This window comes from Eschrichtius robustus, chromosome 13, assembly GCF_028021215.1.
Source record: "Eschrichtius robustus isolate mEscRob2 chromosome 13, mEscRob2.pri, whole genome shotgun sequence".
Lineage (NCBI taxonomy): Eukaryota > Metazoa > Chordata > Mammalia > Artiodactyla > Eschrichtiidae > Eschrichtius > Eschrichtius robustus.
The window spans coordinates 64070029-64088793 of NC_090836.1; the positions used below are offsets into that span (position 1 = coordinate 64070029).

The following is an 18765-nucleotide window of genomic DNA, read 5'->3' on the forward strand; positions in this document are numbered from 1 at the left end:
GGCCAGTTTCACTTACAAATGTCCTTGACAAAGCTAGACATAAATTAAAGAGCTTTGCAAAAACTGTAAAACAGTAGTTCTCAGCCAGAGACAATTTTGTCCTGCAAGGGACATTTGTCAAGATCTAGAGCTATTTCTAGTTGTCACAATCAGGAAAAATGCTATTGGCATCTACTGTGTAGTGGCCAAGGATGCTGCTAAATATCCTACAATGCACGGGATATCTCCCCCCAGCAAAGAACTATCCAGCCCCAAATGACAATAGGGCCAAGGTTGAGGGACCCTGAGGGAAAAGAATACTACTCTTCTCATTCTCACTCAACTTTTTTTTGGTGGGGGAGAGGGGGACAGTTATTTTTCATAAAAATGTTTTAATCATATTAACCTGTGATAGGTTTATTATTTAATTTTAAATGAATTAACAGTAAACATTTTAAACAAACTATTACATATAAAGTAAGCTACAGGATTTATTATATGACACAGGGAATGTAGCCAATATTTTATAATAAATATAAATGGAGTATAACCTTTAAAAATTGTGAATCACTATACTGTACACCTGTAATGTGCATAATATTGTACGTACATCAACTATACTTCAATTAAAAAAATAGAGTAAACATTTTTTTAAGGTTTTAGTTTTAATTTACAATACAGTAAGTATCAAGAGGTTACCTAACCCACATAAACGAAAGTTCTTTGGGGGCCTCAGTAATCTTTGACAGTACAAAGGAGCCCTGAGACCAAAAAGTTTGAGAATCACTGAATTAGAAGAATGATACAACTAACCAAATATGTTGGAGAACATAAGGGGAATTAAAGGACTCTGAAGGAAAATGCACTCATTTCAAGAGTATTATGAATGATCAAAACAAACATAAACCTTTATAAAACCAAACAGTCCAAAAGAAAAGTCATGACAGACCCCCAAATGTCATTTTCTCCCTAAACACACACACACACACAAACACACACCACACTATTAACAACAACAAAAAACATTGAAAGTACAACTCCTTACCCTGGCTATGAGGACTTGCTGGACTAAAAGATGGCTGATACAAATCTTTGGTTGGCGTTGGAAAAGCTTCTTTCCCTTGGCGCTGACTCATCTTTCCTGGTGTCAGGTGTTGAGTATCGTCACTGTTTGCTACCACAGCTCAAGGAAAGAAGGGAAAAAGAATTAGTACTTAAGTCATAGATTTACGTAATGGCATAGTTAATAACATGGAATAGAACTATGATTGAAATGGCCTAGGTGGCTATATTCATTTTACCAACTCAATACTTCAATAAATTAATGTAATTGTTTTATTTTTAGTTTGTTATTAATTCAAGATGAATTTATAGGTATGAGTCAAATTATACAAATTATAGACCTCATAAACATGAAAGTACATATTCTGATAATGAAAGTACTCCAAGGTTTACTGTCAACCTTTCATTGTGTTATTAACTCTATATATTGCCAATAGAGCAGTAAGCAAAAGACAACGTCATTTCACAGAAGAAATACAAATGGTCAGTAAACACATGAAAAGATAGTCAACCTCATTAGTAATGAGAAAAAAATACAAATCAATAGCAGTATAAAATGGTATTTTATATTCACTAGAATTTCTACTCTAATTTCTAATTTTCATGGACAGTAGATGTGATTCTTGTTTTAGAGATGGAGAAACTTTAGGTTCAGAGATCGTCTTGCCTAAGACTAAGTAATAGAGGTAAGATTCTAACTCAGGACCATTTGGTTTAAAGTCTGGTCTCGAAAGCTTGCTGCCCCAACAATCAATCTAGTGTTTAAGGCTGCTGTTCACCCATTTGACCAAGCTACTAATAGAGGAGAGCAATGCCCAGTTCCAGAGAGGACAGAAAAGAGAAAAATACTCATTGAAGGAGTAGGGCAAATCGTGAGCAAGCCCACAGTGCCCCAGGATCTCCATCCTTTCATTTTATATAACTGTGCTTTTCAGTCTATGAAAACTTTAGTTTTATCTTGAGAGAGGATGCTTCTGTCTTCAGTCTAGATGTAATTTTAAACTTAATGAGAACTTAATATTCACATTTTTAATCACCTTATCTTTTAAATCGAATTGCTTTAACATGTTTTCAAATTGTGCTAAAGTTATCAAAATTATATTTTAGCTCCTTAAATTTTAAAGTAAAAATTCAAAAATACTTTCACTTATCATCCAAGTAAAGATATAAAAAATTTATTTTCCCATCAAGTCCATAAAAAAGAATCCTTACACTGATGACTACTAATTTTTACCTCCTCTTAAACTCAAAAACTCACATATCCAACTACCTGCCTTATAATCACCTCTATTATTTTACAGACATCTCAAATTTATCCAGAACCGTTCTTGCCTTTCCTTATCCTCCAAACCTGCCTCTCTCCCATCTGTTAATGGAATCACTATTGCCCTCCCCCACTTTCTTAGGCCAAAAACCTTAAGATGTATTCTTTGATTTTTCTCCTTCTTTCACATTTCATATCCAATTCATCTGTGAGATCTTTATACTCTATCTTCAAAATTTATCTGGAATCCTCCTACTTCTCCTCACTTCCACAACTACCACCCTGTTCCAAGCCACCATTACCACCATTATCACAGCAGCAGGTTTCTACTTAGTCTCCAGACTTAGCATCTTGCTCCCTGCCTTGTGTAGAGTTCATTCTCTATACAGAAGCCTGAGTAATCTTTGTAAACCATAGATCAGATTTGTATTAAGCAGAAATATCCACAATGGCTTTCCATTATATTTGCAATAAATTCCATGGCCTAAAGATTCAACAGTCTGGCCCCTGCTTATCTTTCCAACCTCATTCTCTACTACTCTCCTCTTTATTCACTTGGTTCCAGCCATAATGGCCTTCTTGGTATTCCTCAAACATGCCATCTTGCCCCAGTCGCAGCCCCTATATCTTTTTTCCCTTCTACCTGGAATACTTCTATCCCAGATCTTCATATTATTGACCACTCTCATCATTTGTTGTCTGTGTTCCAATGTCATCTCTTTAGAAAAGCCCCTCACTGTGTTTTTTGATAAGTCAGTTCCTAATTTTAATAGAATACAATTTATCAATTCTGGTTTTGGGGTTTTTTTGTTTTGGTTAGTGCCCATTCTACCACAATTATATTCTATCACTTTACCCTACCTGATTTTCACTGTAGCTCTTATCAGTATCTGAAATTATATCATTTATTTGTCTATTACCTGCCTTCTACATGAGACCATAAATTCCATGAGAAGGGAGTTTTGTCTGCCTTATTTTTCCATAAATCCTCAAGTCCCAGTGCAATTCTGGCATACTGAAGGTGTTCAAAAGAATTTTGTTGAAGGAATCAAATCAACAAATTTTATATTTTTATGAAACTTCATTATCATAAAGTATATGGTGGCTTATTCAGTTACTAAATCCAATACCCATTTAATACCTAAAAATTATTACTGAAATTTAAAATGTATGGTACTGATATAGAGAGAGACAAATTGATCTAAAGACCTTAACAGAGAGCTCTCTGAGACAAACCCATGCATATGTGGAGCGTGTATATATGCTAGAGGTAGGAAGACTATGCAATTAATAATATTGATACTAGGAAAATTGGTCACCCATGTTGGAAAAATAGGTCCCACTCTCATACCACACACAAAGAATATTTTTTATGAAATTAAAAACATAAATGCAAAAAGCAAAACTTGAAAACTTTTTAAAGAAAATTTAAGAGAATATCTTTATAAATTTGGGGTAGGAAATGATTCCTTTAAAACCCACGCACCTATGGTCAAATAATCTATGACAAAGGAGGCAAGGATATACAATGGAGAAAAGACAGTCTCTTCAATAAGTCGTGCTGGGAAAACTGGACAGCTACATGTAAAAGAATGAAATTAGAACACTCCCTAAAACCATACACAAAAATAAACTCAAAATGGATTAGAAACCTGAATGTAAGACCAGACACTGTAAAACTCTTAGAGGAAAACATAGGAAGAATACTCTTTGACATAAATCACAGCAACATCTTTTTTGATCCACCTCCTAGGGTAATGGAAATAAAAACAAAAATAAACAAATGGGACCTAATTAAACTTAAAAGCTTTTGCACAGCAAAGGAAACCATAAACAAGACCAAAAGACAACCCTCAGAATGGGAGAAAATATTTGCAAACGAATCAACGGACAAAGGATTAATCTCCAAAATATATAAACAGCTCACGCAGCTCAATATTAAAAAAACAAACAACCCAATCCAAAAATGGGCAGAAGACCTAAATAGACATTTCTCCAAAGAAGACATACAGATGGCCAAGAAGCACATGAAAAGCTGCTCCACATCACTAATTATTAGAGAAATGCAAATCAAAACTACAGTGAGGTATCACCTCACATCAGTTAGAATGGGCTTCATCAGAAAATCTACAAACAACAAATGCTGGAGAGGGTGTGGAGAAAAGGGAACCCTCTTGCACTGTTGGTGGGAATGTAAATTGATACAGCCACTATGGAGAACAGTATGGAGGTTCCTTAAAAAACTAAAAATAGAATTACCATATGATCCAGCAATCCCACTACTGGGCATATACCCAGAGAAAACCGCAATTCAAAAAGACACATGCACCCCAATGTTCGTTGCAGCACTATTTACAATAGCCAGGTCATGGAAGCAACCTAAATGCCCATCAACAGATGAATGGATAAAGAAGATGTGGTACATATATACAATGGAATATTACTCAGCCATAAAAAGCAACGAAATTGGGTCATTTGTTGAGATGTGGATGGATCTAGAGACTGTCATACAGAGTGAAGTAAGTCAGAAAGAGAAAAACAAATATCTTATATTAACACATATATGTGGAACCTAGAAAAATGGTACAGATGAACTGGTTTGCAGGGCAGAAATTGAGACACAGATGTAGAGGACAAACATATGGACACCAAGGGGGGAAAGCCGTGGGGGGGTGGGGATGGTGGTGTGATGAATTGGGCGATTGGGATTGACATGTATACACTGATGTGTATAAAATTGATGACTAATAAGAACCTGCTGTATAAAAAAATAAAATTAAATTCAAAAATTAAAAAAAAGACACAACAAAGCACTAACCAAAAAAGAGAGGGGAAAAAAAATTAAGAATTAATCTAACCAAAAGATATAAAGAAATCAAAAAAAAACAAGATAAAATATTTGCAACACATATAATTAACAAAGAGTTGGTATCCAGAATATGTTAAAAAAAAAAAAACTCCTATAAATCAATTAGAAAAAGACCAAAAATGCAAAAAAATGGGAGGATGCATTGAAAAGAATGCCTGAGAATAAACTTAACCAAGGAGGTGAAAGACCAGTACACTGAAAACTGTAAAACACTGAGGAAAGAAATTGAAGAAGACACACACAGATGGAGAGCTATACCATGCTATGGATTGGAGGGATAGTATTAAAATGTCCATACTACCCAAAGCAATCTACAGACAATGTAATCCCTCTCAAAATTCCAATGGAATTTGTGTGGAACCACACAAGACCCCACGTAGCCAAACCCATCTTGAGAAAGAAGAACAAAGCTGGAGGCATCACACTCCCTGATCTCAAATTATATTACAAAGCTACAGTAATCAAAACACTGTGGTACTGGCATATAAAGGGACACATAGATCAATGGCACAGAATAGAGAGCCCAGAAATAAACCTACACATTTATGGTCAATTAATTTATGACAAAGAAGCCAAGAATATACAATGGGGAAAAGGCCAGTCTCTTTAATAAATGGTGTTGGGAAAACTAGATAGCCACATGCAAAAGGATGAAACTGGACCACTTACTTTCTGACAAAAAAATTAACTCAAAATGGATTAAAGACTCAAATTTAAGACCTGAAACTATAAAACTCCTAGAAGAAAACTGGAAGTGACCTTCTTTTTTTTCTTTTATTTATTTATTTATTTATTTATTTATTTATTTATTTATTTTTGGCTGTGTTGGGCCTTCATTGCTGCACGCAGGCTTTCTCTAGTTGCGGCGAGTGGGGGCTGCTCTTCGCTGTGGTGCGTGGGCTTCCCATTGCGGTGCGCGGGTTTTTCATTGCAGTGGCTTCTCTTGTTGCAGAGCACAGGCTCTAGGTGTGCGGGTTTCAGCAGTTGCAGCATGTGGGCTCAGTAGTTGTGGCTCGCGGGCTCGAGAGCATAGGCTCATTAGTTGTGGTGCACAGGCTTAGCTGTCCTCGGCATGTGGGATCCTCCCGGACTAGGGCTTGAACCCTTGTCGCCTGCATTGGCAGGTGGATTCTTAGCCACTGCGCCACCAGGGAAGTCCCTAGAAGTGAGCTTCCTGATGTCAGTCTTGGCAATGATTTTTTAGATTTGACACCAAAAGTAAAGGCAATAAAAGCAAAAATAAGCAAGTGAAACTACATCTAACTAAAAAGCTTCTGCACAGCAAAGGAAACCATCAACACAATGAATGGAATAAAATGCTTGCAAATCATATATCTGATAAGGGGTTAATATCCAAAATATATAAAGAACTCATATAGCTCAATAGCCAAAAGGTACATGAAAAGATGCTCAACATCACTAATCATCAGGTAAATGCAAATCAAAACCACAATGAGGTATCACCTCACACCTGTTAGAATTGCTATTATCAAAAAGACAAGAAAAAACAAGTATTGATGAGGGTGTGGAGAAAAGGGAACCCTTGTGCACTGTTGGTGGGAATGTAAATTGGTGCAGCCATTATGGAAAACAGTATGTAGGTTCCTCAAAAAGTAAACCTATGTAGAACTACCATATGATCCAGCAATTCCACTTCTGGGTATTTATCCAAAGAAAATGAAAACCCTAATTTGAAAAGATATACGCATTCCATGTTCACTGCAGCATTATTTACAACAGCCAAGATATGGAAACAACCTAAGTGTCCATCAATGGAAGAATGAAATCTTTTCATTTGTGACAACATGAATGTCCCTTCAGAGCATTATGCTAAGTGAGATTAAGTCAGAGAAAGACAAATACCATATGATCTCCTTTATATGTGGCAGCTAAACAAATAACCAAGAACAACAACAAAAACTGAACTCACAGATACAGATAACAAATTGGCGGTTTGCCAGAGAGGGGGATGGGGTTGTGGTTGTGCAAAATGGGTCAAAAGGTACAAACTTCCAGTTATAAAATAAATAAGTCATGTGGATGTAATGTACAGCATGGCGACTAGAGTTAATAATACTGTATTGCATATTTGAAATTTGCTAAGAGTAAATCTTTTTTAAAATTGAAGTACAGTTGATTTACAATGTTTCAAGTGAACAGCAAAGTGATTCAATTATATATCTATACGTATATAGATATCTACCTATCTATCTATATTCTTTTTCAGATTCTTCTCCATTATAGGTTATCACAAGAGTAAATCTTAAAGTTGTCATCATAAGAAAAAAAATTCTGTAACAATGTATGGTGATGGATGTTAAGTGGATTTATTGTGGTTATCACTTCAAAATATATACAAATATGGAATTATGTTGCACACTTGAAACTAATACAATGTTGTATGTCAATTATACCTCAATTAAAAAATTTTTTAATTTAAAAAAAAAAGAAAAATGGTGGGAAAACGTGAACAGTTAGTTCATGGAAGAAGAAATGCAAATGGCCAATAAATGTACAAAAAGATTTTCATCCTCTTTAGCAGTCAGGAAAAAACAAATCAAGATCACAATGAAATAAATATTTTACACTCAGTAAAACTGAAAAAAATTAGTAAGTCTGATAATGCCAAATACTGGTAAGGATGGGATCAGTGAGCCACCTTAAGCATTGCTGGCAGAATATAAACTGATATAAGCACTTTGGAAAACCATTTAGATCTTATAAAAGTGAATTTCAGCATATCCTATGGGTCCAAAAATTCCACTCTTAGCTTTATACCTAGAAATACTCTTATATGTGTGTACCAAGAGACAAAAATAAGAATGTTCATAGCAATGCTGTTCATAATAGCAAAAATCAAAACAACTTAAATATTCATCAATTGAAAACAATATGGATTAACATATTGTGGTATAGGCATATAATGGAATAGTATATAACACTAAAAACAGATGGTCTTTATCTATACCCAGTAACATGGCTGAATCTTGGAAATCCAATGTTAACTACAAAAAACAAGTCCGAGAAGATGACATATAGCATGATACCATTCTTATAAAATTAAAAACCTAGCAAACCTTAGTGATACATATGTAACCTAAAAATAACCCAAAAAATCTGTTTTTGAAAAAGCAAAGAATAATAAAAAAAATACAAATTAGTCATCACCCCTGGGCAGGTAGGCACAGGGAGAGGAAAGAGAAGAAGCACATAGATAGACATGAGGCATTTGTAGGATTCAAGTTCTTTAGTTGAGTGGTAGGTTCAATATGTACTCACTGTATGATTATGCTTTATAATTTACATATGCTTCATATATTCTTTTGTAGTATTAGTACATTTAAGGCTAATTTAAATACATTATAAGAACAGCTAATAGAATTAAAGTATGCTTTAGTATTCCATCAGAAAGACATACATATCTAAGTCTTGAATAACTTCACTATATAAAAAAGGAAAAGTGTAAACTTAGTTCTATTCACCCCTTTCTAACTCCTTATTGATTGAGGTATTATTATTTATTATTTTGATAACCTTGAAATGAGAGGGTTTGTAGATATAGCAATACACAGAGTATATTTCCTTAAAAAAAACAGAAAGCATTTTTTAATTTGTTTTCTCTCACCCCGTTCACAAACATTAACTATACAGAAAATTTGCATAATATAAAAATCATTTTGATGTCCTATATCATTTGCACAATAGTAGACTATTCACATATAAACTCAAGAAGGGCAGTGACTTTACTTTCATTTGTATCCTTTGGCATAAAACTGACAATAAGTACTTACTAAATGCTTGGATCGATATTTGACCAATGAATCACTGCAGGATTCCAAAATAGTTTCTGGTAATTCAATCAACTGCCTCACCTTCTAAAGATATTAGCATTATAGTGCCCTCTCCTGGTTCTACTTTGTAGTCAAAGTAAAGCAAAGCAACCTACTTTGCTATTCATATTACTTTTAAATATGGTAAAAACTAATCACACTGGAATAATTAATAGTAATATAATTAACATACTGTAACTTCTAAGAGAATATGATTCTATAACTACCATTCTTTCTGAATTCAACTCATCAATACAAAATCTGAAGAATATTACAAGCCTCAAAGTCTGGTGTTTGCTTTTAATCTAAGTGAAAACTAAGAAGTAAAGTAATTGTTTAAAGTCATACAAATTTCTATGAAAATCCTAAATATCCCCTTACAGACGGTATACCTTTTCTCAAATACATAAGTAATTTGAGTATGATCTTCATAGTTTTTTCATTCAATTGTACAGATCCTAATGAAGTACTATGTGAAATTACTTTTCACTCAAAAAGATATATGGTCTGCAGTAAATAATTATACAGCCTCGGTCTTTTAACAGTTGGCAGAATACAATATAAACTCATCTCTACTATATGTTGTATATTTTAATTTACATATGCTTAAAATATATAACCACAATAAATTTCTAAAAATGCAGTTCTATTTGTAAAGTTCAGCAGTGCCAATCAGTTCACCTGAGCCAACATCTAAATATATGAGGTAATTAAAGTAACAGAAAAATGCATTGAAAATATCTACCAGGTATCACAAGTAAGGCTGAACAAGAAAGCATAAAGATGTTTTGGGATTTGTATACTTTTTCTACTTTTAAATTTTACTATTCTAATAATGCTAGATGTATAATAAACAATATATTTAAAATACTATGAATTGTTGCAATTAGAATAAAAAAGGAATTTTAGCATATTACTTTAAATTACCTCTCTTCTCAGAAAACAAAATCACAAACATACTATAACCATTATTAGAGACAAACAGCAACTGATCTAGACCAAAGTATTTTACAAGTAGAAGAAACTTGGCCATTATCTTGCTCAGTCCCCTTCTTTAGCCAATAAAAAAAATGAGCCCCAAAGTGGTGAACTGACTTACAACAGTCAATTATTTAGGAATAAATACTAAAACATCCTAAATTGATATAATTTCCACACTGGTCTTGAATAAAGTTAAAATCTTTGTCTGATTTATGATGCAGTAATATCTTAATTATTTGGTTAGACTTGAATTCAATAAAATGATAGTTTCATTCTGATTTCTGAAAACCAGATGACATATTGAACTAGCAACCAATTCTAACTCCTTAGATATTTAAGTTCTTAGCTTCAGGCTCTTCATCTACAAAATTAATGCTTTATTAAATGATCTCTGAAGTTTCATTCACCTCAGTAATTCTATGACTTTTAATATGTCACAAAGCTTTGAAATTATGTATTCATGGGTCTAACTCCCCTACTAGTATATAATGATCTTAAGGGCATGGCACATGTTTTATTCATCATGTATCCCCTGAAGCTAGCACAGCATCTGGTCAAAAAAAATTTTTTGGACATAAATTTAAAGGGTGTATCTTCTAAATCCCTAGATAAAACAGGTCACTTATGAAATCGCCAAAGTATACATAAAAACTTTTCATAACCAAATTATCTATTATGTAAAAATTCTGACAAAATAAGACAGTATTTCTCACTTTCATATGACAGTGAATTTGTTGTACTATATCCAGCCTCAAAGTACTCTGACCTATGCTTTGTGATGATTGTAGAAAGGATACTATAAAGAAGTATTAATTCATAACTTAGGAATTTTGAATTTATAAATTATGAATTAGATAACTGGCTAAATAAATAATCCATCTTCAGATAATCAAGATGTAAATATACAAACACTATCAATCTCAGATGGACACTGACAACAGAGGTGTACTGAATGATCATTTATATTCTTTACTTTATATTTCAATGCCTGGAAAGAAAAGCAGAAGACTTAATAACCAAAATGGAAATACCATATGCCTTTTCTAAGTACACATCAAAATATTATCATGTCTCCAAACATGCCATTCAAACTTTAGCTACTTACTTGATGGCCCAAGGACATCTTTGCTATCACCAAGAAGCTTTTAATGCAGGGTAATTGAGCAGCAAACAAATACAATCCAAACCAGGAAGAAGCAAAATGTATCAGGATTGAAGCAGCAGTGAAACAAAAGGACAAGGAAAACAGCATTAGTTTATAAGTAGAAAGCACATGCATATCAATTCTAATAATCATAATTTGCAAGGAATTTTCTTTTCCACACACAAAAAGACCTTGGATTACGCACTGTTTGCTTTAATTTTGGAAAATGAAGGTGGAAAGAGAAAAATGAAATCACCCAAGTATTTTGTTTTGAAAATTACTCAAGTGAAAAATTACTTTCAACTATAATTCGAGATATGGGTTAGGAGTGACAAAAAATTATTTAGAAATGTAAAGGACAGCCAAAAAGTTATTCATTCTTTAAATTCAAGTGGCTTAAAAATATATAACACCCATGCACTATTAAATATTAGTTCTGCATGCCATGAAAGCACTTAACACTACATAGAAATTCAGGCTGCTTCTTCTACATAAAGAAAGGAGTTTACTGAGTGCTTATATTATGCCAAGCATGTGCAAAGAGCTTTTACAGAGACATCAACAAAGTGGAACAAATTTTTTTCTCAAATGGCAAAAAAACAAAGAGGAGTATTGATTAGAAGAACAATAAATTAATATTAAGTTAGACAAAACTTTCTTAGGACCCACTAATATCAAGCATATAATCTAGAGCTACTAGTCTCTAGGAAGTCAGAAGATCCAATTCTTAAATGATTAACTTGCAATCAACTAAAAGAAACAGGAAAAAGACTGCTGACCTTTGTGTAGTAACTATTTTAATAAACAGCATTACACTAAATGTCACCTATAGACAAGTGCTTTGGTCTCCCTTGGCAGGAACAGAGTCCTTAGTTCTCTCCTTCATTTCAAATACCAAACATGGAAACGTATCAGAAGTGAAGAAAGAAACAAACAAAAAGTTCCCACCACTAATGACATTGTTGTTTGGTCTTATTTAAAGGGAATGGGGAATCTTAACTGGTTTTGACCAAAAAAAAAAAAAAAAAAAAAAAGTAGCAGTTGTTTGCTTTGGGGCTTCTGTTGTCTCCTAGGGAAAAAAAAATATCTTGGCCCTGTTACTTCCCTAAAGTGATGGTTATTTCACAACGCTTAAAATTATGTTCTAATGCCTTTAAAGGCATTTGCTCTATTCATTTTTTCTAGTTGTCCATTTTAATTCATTCTTCTATAAACTGATTTCAGTTTCACAGATAAACTAAAAAAAAATACAGCTTTAGTGACAACGAAATAATTGTGCTCAAATCCATTACAGCTAGCAAGCATGTGGGAAGAGATTAAAGTATTTGTGGCAGGCAGCCTCTAAAATGGCCCCAGTGATCCCCACTTTTTGGTGTATAATCCCCTCTCTTTGAGCATATACTGGACTTGCTGAATCACTTCTAATGAACAGAAAATGGCAGAGGTGAAAGGATATCATTTCCAAAATTAGACTGTAATAAGACTATGACTTCAATCTTGTTTGTGGTCTCTTGCTCTCTCCTAGATAGATCATCCTGGGGAAAGCCAGCTGCTGCATCATGAGGCAACCCTGTAAAAAGGCCCATGAGGCAAAGGAACTGAGGTCTGTCCACAAACCCTAAGTGACCTTGGAAATGACTCTCCCGCCTCCCCTGACCCCCTCAGCGGCAGCTCCCACTCTCCAGTAGCTTGACTGCAACCATATGAAAGATTTTGAGCTAGAGACACCTAGCAAAGCTGCTCTTAAATTCCTGACTCACTGAAACTGTAAGATAATAAATGCTTGTTTTCTACCATTTAATTTTGGGATGATTTGTTATATACCAATAAATAACTAATACAATATTGGAAAACTGAAGGAAGTTCGGAACCTGACAGAGACAACTATTGCAAACTTTACAAATCCTTCATAGACATCTTTTAGAAAAATCTTCCTGTACTGATATGAATAATTACCAGTTTCCCCAGATTTACCTGTAACTTCCTAAAGGAAAGCAATGATTCTAACCATATTTACATAGTTAAGAGTATTTAATTTCACAAGGGCCAGTCACATTTGAAGCTTTTGAGCTGGTCTTCTACTTAGGATAAAAGATCAAGTTCACTTTCATTGTACAGTTCTGTATGATATAATTCTCAGATTTTGTTGATTAAAAGCACTATGTCATCTTCTGTGCAGCTGTACTCCTTATATATTTACTCCCAGAAAATAATCCCTAGCATATACAACAGCTTCTGAACATTTATTTCAAATTATGCTTTCAACATTATATCCTCAGGCATATTGGTGTCATATAAACCTGAATGTATTGTATTAATCCAATATTTTTCTCAGACTGAGGCACTGGAGAATAATCAAAGTAAACACTGTCTATTCTTATCATTGATCCATCATCCATCCATCCATCCAAATATTCACTGAGTACCTACTATATAGACAGGTACCATTTTAGGCACTGAGAAATATAGCAGTGAACACAACAGACAAAAATCCTGTCCTTGTGGTAGTTATGTTCTAGTAGGGAAGATAAACAATAACATAATAAACAAGTAAAATTTTGATGTATATTATATAGTATAAATACTAAGGAAAAATAAGCAGAAAATGAAGACATAAAATGTTAGGGAAGATGGAGTTAAAGTTTTAGATAGGGTGGCCTAAGAGGGCTTCACTACCAAGCTGACTGAACAAAATGAGGAAACTTACCATAAGGACTTAAAGGGGAAGAGTACTCCAGGGAGAGGGGAGGATCAAGTACAGAGTAGAGTACTTGGAGAGCAAGACTGGAGTGTTTGGAGAATAGTGAAAAGGCCAGAGGGCTGGAAACAAGGCAAGTAGGAGAGTAGCAGATGAAGTCAAAGAAGCAAACAACTGTAGGACTTTATAGGACCTAGTCAAGGCTTCTCTTTTATTCTGGATGAAATAGGGGGCCACTGGATAGTTCTGAGAAAAGGACTAACATACATGATTATGTTTTAACAGGACTGCTCTGACTGCTATGTTGAGAATAGACCAGAGGGACAAGGGTATTATCAGTTCAGAGGTTACTGCAATAATCTAGGGGAGAGATGAAGGAAACTTGGACCAAGATGGGGGCAGTGAGAGTGATGAGAAGTAGTTAAGTTCTAAATATATTTTGAAGGTAAGGTCAACAGGATTTCCAAACAGGCCAAGCATGAGGTAAAAGAAAAAAAGGAATCAAAATGATGTCAAGTGTTGGAGTCTGAGCACCTGGAAGGATGAACTGCCATAATCTGAGATGGAAAAGACAGTGAGACAAGTTAGTTTACAGGGAGAAATATAGGTACAATCATCCCTTGGTATCCAGAGAGAACTGGTTCCAAGACACCTCCCACACCCACCCCACCACAATACCAAAATCTGCGGATGCTCAAGTCCCTTATATAAAATGGTGTAGTATCTGTATATAACCCATGTATATCCTCCTATATACACTTTATATCATCTCTAGATTACTTATAATATCTAATTCAAAGTAAATGCTATGTAAATAGTTGTAAATACAATGAAAATGCTATATAAATAGCTTATAGCATGTGGCAAATCCAAGTTTTGCTTTTTGGAACTTTCTGGAATTTTTTTCCCCCAAATATTTTCCATCTGTAGTTGGCTAAATCTGTGGATGCAGAACCCTCGGATATGGAGGGCCAACTGTAGCTCAGTTTGGAATAGGTTAAGTTTGAAATGCCTGTCAGACATCTAAGTAAAAATGTCAAGTAGGCAGCTAGACACACAGACCTGTACAGGGAAAGGTTTAGGTTGGTAAGAAAATAGTATAAATTACGGTATGTGTGATAGTTAGGGTATATGATCTGAATGGCTTCATCACAGGAGACTGAAAAATGCCACAGGATAAAAGAACAGCCTCCAGATAACATATATTATAATGGAACAACAGAACTAAGAATTAAGCTGAAACACTACAAATAGAAGCAGAAACACAATGAAAAATAAGCTTCACTTCAGAAACCTTTCCCAGAAGGACATGGATAAAAAGGCATTAAGTTGAGATGCAAGTGAAATCATCCTCCCAGAATTATTTGCAAGTGGTGCTAACTGGGAAACAAGATATAAGTAATTGAAGATTCCATATCAATTTTACCAAGTAACTGGCATCACTGAAGTCTTCTACACACTGCTGAACTGCACACTACACTTCTTATTCTTACTGCTTTTAGGATTGGGTCTAATTTGTGCAGTTCCATGTTGTATGACCCATGAATAAAGACGATGTGGAAGTACTGATGTGGAAACGCTCTATACAAGTACCTTTTAAGATATTTTAAAAAATAAAAAGCTAGCCACTCTTCTTGGCTTTTGTTAGAGAACCAAAATACTACTAGAATTTCAAAGAATCCAGGAACTTTCTCCTCAGCTTGTTCAGAAAAAGAGCATTTAAGATATGACAGAAACATTTTCTCTCTCTGAGCAACTTATCATGTTTACAATTATCCCTTGAACAATGTCCATACAGTCATCTCAAATTTTTTTATCATATAAATAAATTCTCTACTTTGGCAGAAAGCATGAGCTGAAAAATAATAAAATAGTAACATGCTTAGAATTTTTCTACTTAGTATTCAATAGCATACTACCAGTACTCTAAATAAAAGCATGAAATATAGCCATTATCTAAATCTTTACTGATTTTAGTCTACAAATATCAGGAAAAGAACATAATACAAAAAATGTGATTTTACTTTAATGTACTTCTAAATATTTGCCATGCCATCTATAATTAGCATAAAACTTGTGATCTTTAAGAAATGTAAAGGAAGAGGTAGAAGTTCATAATCACACCCTTCAACCTGAGAAAACCCTCAGTCCTGAGCAATCCAGGACAGATGGCCACCCTATATATATAATACAGAAACAAAACCATGAGGTCTATAGCTTGATTTCATTGCCTTTAGCACGGCACCTCCCTGTTTTATTGATTTGACTTACCTGTTGAGCTTAAGAGAAAGTACAAATAGCTTATCAAGCACTGATATGAGTAGAGCTTAAAAATAAAAATTCAAGCAGATGGCACCTCTTCCCCCAATACAGTTGATCAAGTTGTACTCAGAGAAGAAATCCTACTTCAGTGGGCTCTCGGAAGCCACAATTCTGAAGAAGAATTATATAAAACATCTAAAGAGTGCTTGGACTTCCCTGGTGGTGAAATGGTTAAGAATCCACCTGCCAATGCAGGGGACACGGGTTCGAGCCCTGGTCCAGGAAGATCCCACATGCTGCGGAGTAACTAAGCCCGTGTGCCACAACTACTGAAGCCCACGCACCTAGAGCCCGTGCTCCGCAACAAGAGAAGCCACCGCAGTGAGAAGCCTGCACACCAACACGATGAGTAGCCCCCGCTCGCTGCAACTAGAGAAAGCCAGCACACAGCAGCACAGACCCAGTGCAGCCAAAAATTTAAAAATAAAAATAAGTAGAATAAATTTTTTAAAAAACAGAAAATTAAAAAAAAAAAAAAGAATGTTCTACTTAGTGCTATCTTTGGCTCTTCGAGTAAGAAATTTCAATGAGGGATATACAACGCAGCTGAGATCTGTTTATTCTTTAAACAGGAGTCATCACTCCACACTTAAATGAATTTTTTCATATTCCTGCAATCGTTTGCAAAACACACACGTGCATATTTTATTCCTGAGTTTTACAGGAGAGATTTTAAGGGAATATTTTTCTGGGACTAGAGTTTATCACTGTTAGAGAATATGATCTGATCTGCCAAGCAGTTACATTTTTGATACAGCAATTCCACCACTACAAATGTATACTAAAAGATGTGTTCAAGGATATTTATAACATCATTTATAGTAATCTACTTAAAACAGGGAATTAAATAAATAATAATACATTCACATAATAAAATACTATGTAGTCATCATAGTTTGGTCTTTTTTTTCAGGGACTGAAAAACATTCATTATATATTGGCTTTTAAAAGTAGGTTATACTGAATCACTTTGTTATACAGCAGAAATTAACACAACATTGTAAATCAACTATACTTCAGTAAAATAAAATTTTTTTTAAATTAGGTTAAAAAGAAGTTTCTATGATATGACTCCACTTTTATGAAATTTCATATGTAAGATATACACATATGAACACACATATGCCACCAAAATAAAAACAGTGGTTACCTCTAGAAGGTAGAATTTTATTTATTATATTTTTCTTTATTGTTTAAATATGCCACATTGGTATGCATTATTTTTATAGTCAAAAAAGATTAAATCTATTTACATATTGGAAGAATGAAAATGCAATTTTCAAAGTGATCTTTTCGATCTATATTAGCTATGTTTTATAATGGCATAATCATCTATGATTAAACATAGTGGAAAATATATTTTAAGAATCTAACTTGAAATCCTGAAAAAAAAACCAAAAATGTTAACATTTTTAACATAATACCATACCATATATTACTCTCTGTCTCTTGAACTTCAGCAACTTCTGTAAATGGCAAGATCTAAAAAAAGACAAATTTTCTCAGGAGTGATTTAATTTCGTATACCTGAATCTGAATCTAGAGAGCACGCACAGTTTATCAAATGAATTAAGTGGTGCATTAATCTTTTAAAAAGTAGCAAAAAAAAAAAAAAAAGTGCAATAGTATGTTTACCAGTATGTGTACACTGGAAACTAAATCCTTAAAAAAAAATCCCGAGGCTTCAGGAAATTACAATCAATCTGCCAACCCGTGAAGTCTTCTCAGACATGTTCTGGGGCTTTTTCACAGTTCTTATCCTCCTTGCATATACTTAATTATATCAGCCCTTCCACCACGCAAGCCCTCTCCTCCTTTCCACGCAAGCCCTCTCCTCCTTTAGTTTCTAAAATACTCCACTGCTCTGGCTTCCTTTCTCCTAAATTTCCTACCTCCACTTGGTCCTCCAATTCAATAAGTGAGTGACCTTAACCAATGCTCAATCCTCAACTATTTGTTGTTTTCTCTCTACCTGCTCTCTTCCTGCAGATTCCATTCTTAAGCAAGGCTCATTTGCTACCTTTACTCAGACAACTTCCAAGTTTCTTCTTCAGACCTAGCCTATCTCCAAAACTTCATCCCAACATATTCCTACCTGTATGTTCGGACATTATTGCAAATTAACTTCTGGTTCTAAAATTCTGTTAACAGGCCCTGAACCAAGATGGCGGAGTAGAAGGACGTGCTCTCACTCCCTCTTGTGAGAACACCAGAATCACAACTAGCTGCTGGACAATCATCGACAGGAAGACGCTGGAACTCACCAAAAAAGATACCCCACATCCAAAGACAAAGGAGAAGCCACAATGAGATGGTAGGAGGGGTGCAATAACAGTAAAATCAAATCCCATAACTGGTGGGTGGGTGACTCACAGACTGGCGAACACTTATACCACAGAAGTCCACCCACTGGAGTGAAGGTTCTGAGCCGCACGTCAGGCTTCCAAAACTGGGGGTCCGGCAGTGAGAGGAGGAATTCCTAGAGAATCAGACTTTGAAGTCTAGTGGGATTTGATTGCAGGACTTTGACACGACTGGGGGAAACAGAGACTCCACTCTGGAGGGCACACACAAAGTAGTGTGCGCATTGGGACCCATGGGAAGGAGCAGTAACCC

The 18765-nt window shown here is 34.7% G+C and overlaps 1 protein-coding gene across 5 annotated transcripts in view; it reads right to left on the minus strand.

The window, feature by feature from the left end:
- The window catches only part of OSBPL8 (oxysterol binding protein like 8), a 200436-nt gene that overhangs the window by 95088 nt on the left and 86583 nt on the right, over positions 1–18765 (minus strand). For 2 of the 5 annotated variants that reach the window (XM_068560528.1, XM_068560529.1), the window contains exon 2: positions 1025–1162. In XM_068560528.1, the coding sequence (XP_068416629.1) occupies positions 1025–1115 (91 nt within the window). In that variant the 5' untranslated portion in view covers positions 1116–1162. Of the gene's footprint in view, positions 1–1024; positions 1163–11090; positions 11128–17578; positions 17632–18765 lie in introns of those variants that run through there. The other 3 variants (XM_068560527.1, XM_068560530.1, XM_068560531.1) reach the window with 3 other exon arrangements.